This window comes from Eimeria mitis, genomic scaffold (genome assembly GCF_000499745.2).
Source record: "Eimeria mitis Houghton genomic scaffold, Emh_scaff573, whole genome shotgun sequence".
Taxonomy (NCBI): domain Eukaryota; phylum Apicomplexa; class Conoidasida; order Eucoccidiorida; family Eimeriidae; genus Eimeria; species Eimeria mitis.
The window spans coordinates 13,155-15,937 of NW_013573980.1; the positions used below are offsets into that span (position 1 = coordinate 13,155).

General features: G+C 57.8%; 1 protein-coding gene across 1 annotated transcript in view; it reads right to left on the minus strand.

The window, feature by feature from the left end:
• The window catches only part of EMH_0016630 (uncharacterized protein), a gene marked incomplete at both ends in the record, with an annotated part of 2,242 nt that extends 390 nt beyond the window's left edge, over nucleotides 1-1,852 (minus strand). Inside the window, 4 exons of the mRNA XM_013500680.1 lie at nucleotides 1-147; nucleotides 319-656; nucleotides 887-976; nucleotides 1,198-1,852. Of these exons, the coding sequence (XP_013356134.1) occupies nucleotides 1-147; nucleotides 319-656; nucleotides 887-976; nucleotides 1,198-1,852 (1,230 nt within the window). The remainder of the gene's footprint in view (nucleotides 148-318; nucleotides 657-886; nucleotides 977-1,197) is intronic.
• Between the last annotated feature and the right edge of the window lie 931 nt (nucleotides 1,853-2,783).

Consider the following 2,783-nt stretch of genomic DNA (forward strand, 5'->3'; position numbering starts at 1 on the left):
TGCTGTTGCTGCTGCTGCTGCTGCTGCTGCTGCTGTCGCTGCTGCATGCGTCTGAGTCGGGATCGTCAGCTCCGCTGTATGCTTCTTCGCTGCTGCAGCAGCAGCAACGGGGTTCCTCAGCATCAGCAGCAGCAGCATCTGCTGCTGCTCTTGGTGCAGCAGCACCAGCAGCAGCAGCAGCAGCAGCAGCAACAGCAGCAGCAGCACGGCGGTGTCTTCTTGCTGCTGCAGGAAAGAGACAGCTGCGGTATATGTTTCTGTAGAGAGACAACGGAGACACCAGGGGCCTCATCCTCGATTGGTAGTGCAGACAAACACGCAGCAACACCATGGCTCCTGCTGCTGCTGCTGCTGCTGCTGCTGCTGCTGGCGCTGCTGCTGCTGGTGCTGGTGCTGCTGCTGGTGCTGCTGCTTCTGGCGCTGCTGCTGGCGCTGCTGCTGCTGGCGCTGCTGCTGCTGCTGTTGCTGGCGCTGCTGCTGCAGCTGCTGCTGGCGCTGCTGCTGCTGCTGCTGCTGCTGGCGCTGCTGCTGGTGCTGCTGCTGGCGCTGCTGCTGCTGCTGCTGCTGCGGGGGTGTAGCTGCGTTTCTGCAACAGCCTCGGTGGTGCTGCTGCAGCCTCCAGCAGCAACAAACACTCTTCTCCTGCAACAACAACCCTACAAACCCTAAACCCTAAACCCTAAACCCTAGATCGTGAAAGAACGCGCATACCCCTTGGGTTTATGGGCTTGCTGCAGAACAATAGAAACTGAGGGTTTACACCCTAGGGTTTAGGGTTTAGGGTTTGGGGTTTAGGGTTTGGGGTTTAGGGTTTGGGGTTTAGGGTTTAGGGTTTGGGGTTTAGGGTTTAGGGTTTGGGGTTTAGGGTTTAGGGTTTGGGGTGTACCTGGGAGCATGCACTGCAGAGCCGCACTGAGCCCAGGCCCCAGCGAGACATCACCAACAGCAGCAACCAGAAGAGATGCAGCAGCAGCAGCTGAGCAGCAGCAGCAGCAGCAGCAGCAGCACAGACAGCAGCACAGACAGCAGCAGATGCAGCAGCAGCAGCAGCAGCAGATGCAGCAGCAGATGCAGCAGCAGATGCAGCAGCAGCACGAACCAAACCCACACCCCGTAGACAGCAGCACCAACAACAGCAACAACAGCAGCAGCAGCAGCAGCAGCAGCAGCAGCAGCAGCAGCAGGTAGGGGCCTCACGAGTTTTTTGAAAGTGCTGCTGCTGCAGCTCTTTGCTGCTCCAGGGCCCCTCCTTCGGCAGTCCTTGCTGCAGCAGGGGGCCCCCCTGGGGGCCCCCAGATGTCTGCTGCTCCTGGGGGGCCCCCCGGGGGCCCCCTGGGGTTTGCTGCAGCTGGGGGGCCCCCAGGGGCCCCCATGGGGTCTGCTGACCCGGTGGGGGGCCCCCCAGGGGGCCCCCCACAAACCAAGCATTGTAAGAAAGACAAACCGTCCTTCCTGCTTCAGGGTAGCTGCAGCAGCAGCAGCTGCTGCTGCCGCTGCAGAGGACCTGGGGGGCCCCTGGGGAGCCCGGGGGCCCCCTAGGAGGGGTGGGGGGCCCCGGGGGTACCAGCGTCACCAGGGCCCCCACACAAACACGTGCAGCAAAGTCTTCTTCTTTTGCTGCTGCTGCTGCTGCTGCTGGTGCTGCTGCGTCATGGACAGCAAAAGCAGCAGCAGCTGGAGCAACAGCAGCAGCAACAGTAGAGCCAGCAGCAGATGCATCGGCAGATGAAGCAGCAGCTGCAGCAGCAGCAGCAGCAGCAGCAGCAGCAGCACCGCGAGTAATAAAGACAGGCCGTTCAAACCCAACAGCAGGAATGTCTAGCTGCCTAACAAAACTCCTGGGGGGCCCCATGGGGGCCCCCCCCGGGGGCCCCCCAGGGGGGCCCCCAGGGGCCCCTTCAGGGGGCCCCTCTCCATAGTACCCGAGAGGGTGACAGGGAGGAATGAAGGGGGGCCCCCCACCCCACCAAGCAGCAGCTGGGGGCCCCCCCTCGTGAGCAGCAACAGTTTCAGCTGCGTTCATAGTTAGTACTTGTGTTGCTGTTGTTGTTATTGTTGTTGCTGCTGCTGCTGCTGTTGCTGCTGTTGCTTTTGCTGCTGCAGCTCGAGTCAAAGCCTGCGAGCTATCGCCTCTGCTGCTGCTGCTGCTGCTGCTGCTGCTGCTGCTACAGCAGCAGCAGCAGCAGCAGAATTTCCGTGGCCTCCTGCTGCAGTAACAGGGTATAACAAGTTGGGGTGTATGTACACCTGAGAGCTGCTGCGGTGTCGGGGGGGCCCCCCGGTGGTTCTGCTGCAGAGGAGAGGGGGGCCCCCTTTCTACAGTGTTTGTTAATTTAATTTGAATATAAAGAATATAAATATTTTAATATAAAAGGCGTAACACACGGAAAAGAATAAGGTATTTTGGGGGGCCCCCGGGGGGCCCCCCAGGGGCCCTGGCTGGGCGTGAACCGCTGCCGACAGCATGGGGTGTATGTACACCGCAACACAGGGGCCTCAGGGGTAGAAAAGAAGAATATATTTATATTAAAAAGAAAAAATAAAATATATTTTATGTTTTGGCTGCAGTTTAGAGGTCCCTGGCATCTTATAGAGGGTTTAGGGTTTAGGGTTTAGGGTTTAGGGTTTAGGGTTTAGGGTTTGATGGTTCTGGTGTATACAGGCCACCAGACCGGCGTGTCCACGCAGCTGCATTTTTTTCTTTTTCTGTTTTATTTATTTTATTTTATTTTAATTTAATTTTGTCTTTTTATAAACAAAAACTAATAAACAAACAAACTTTT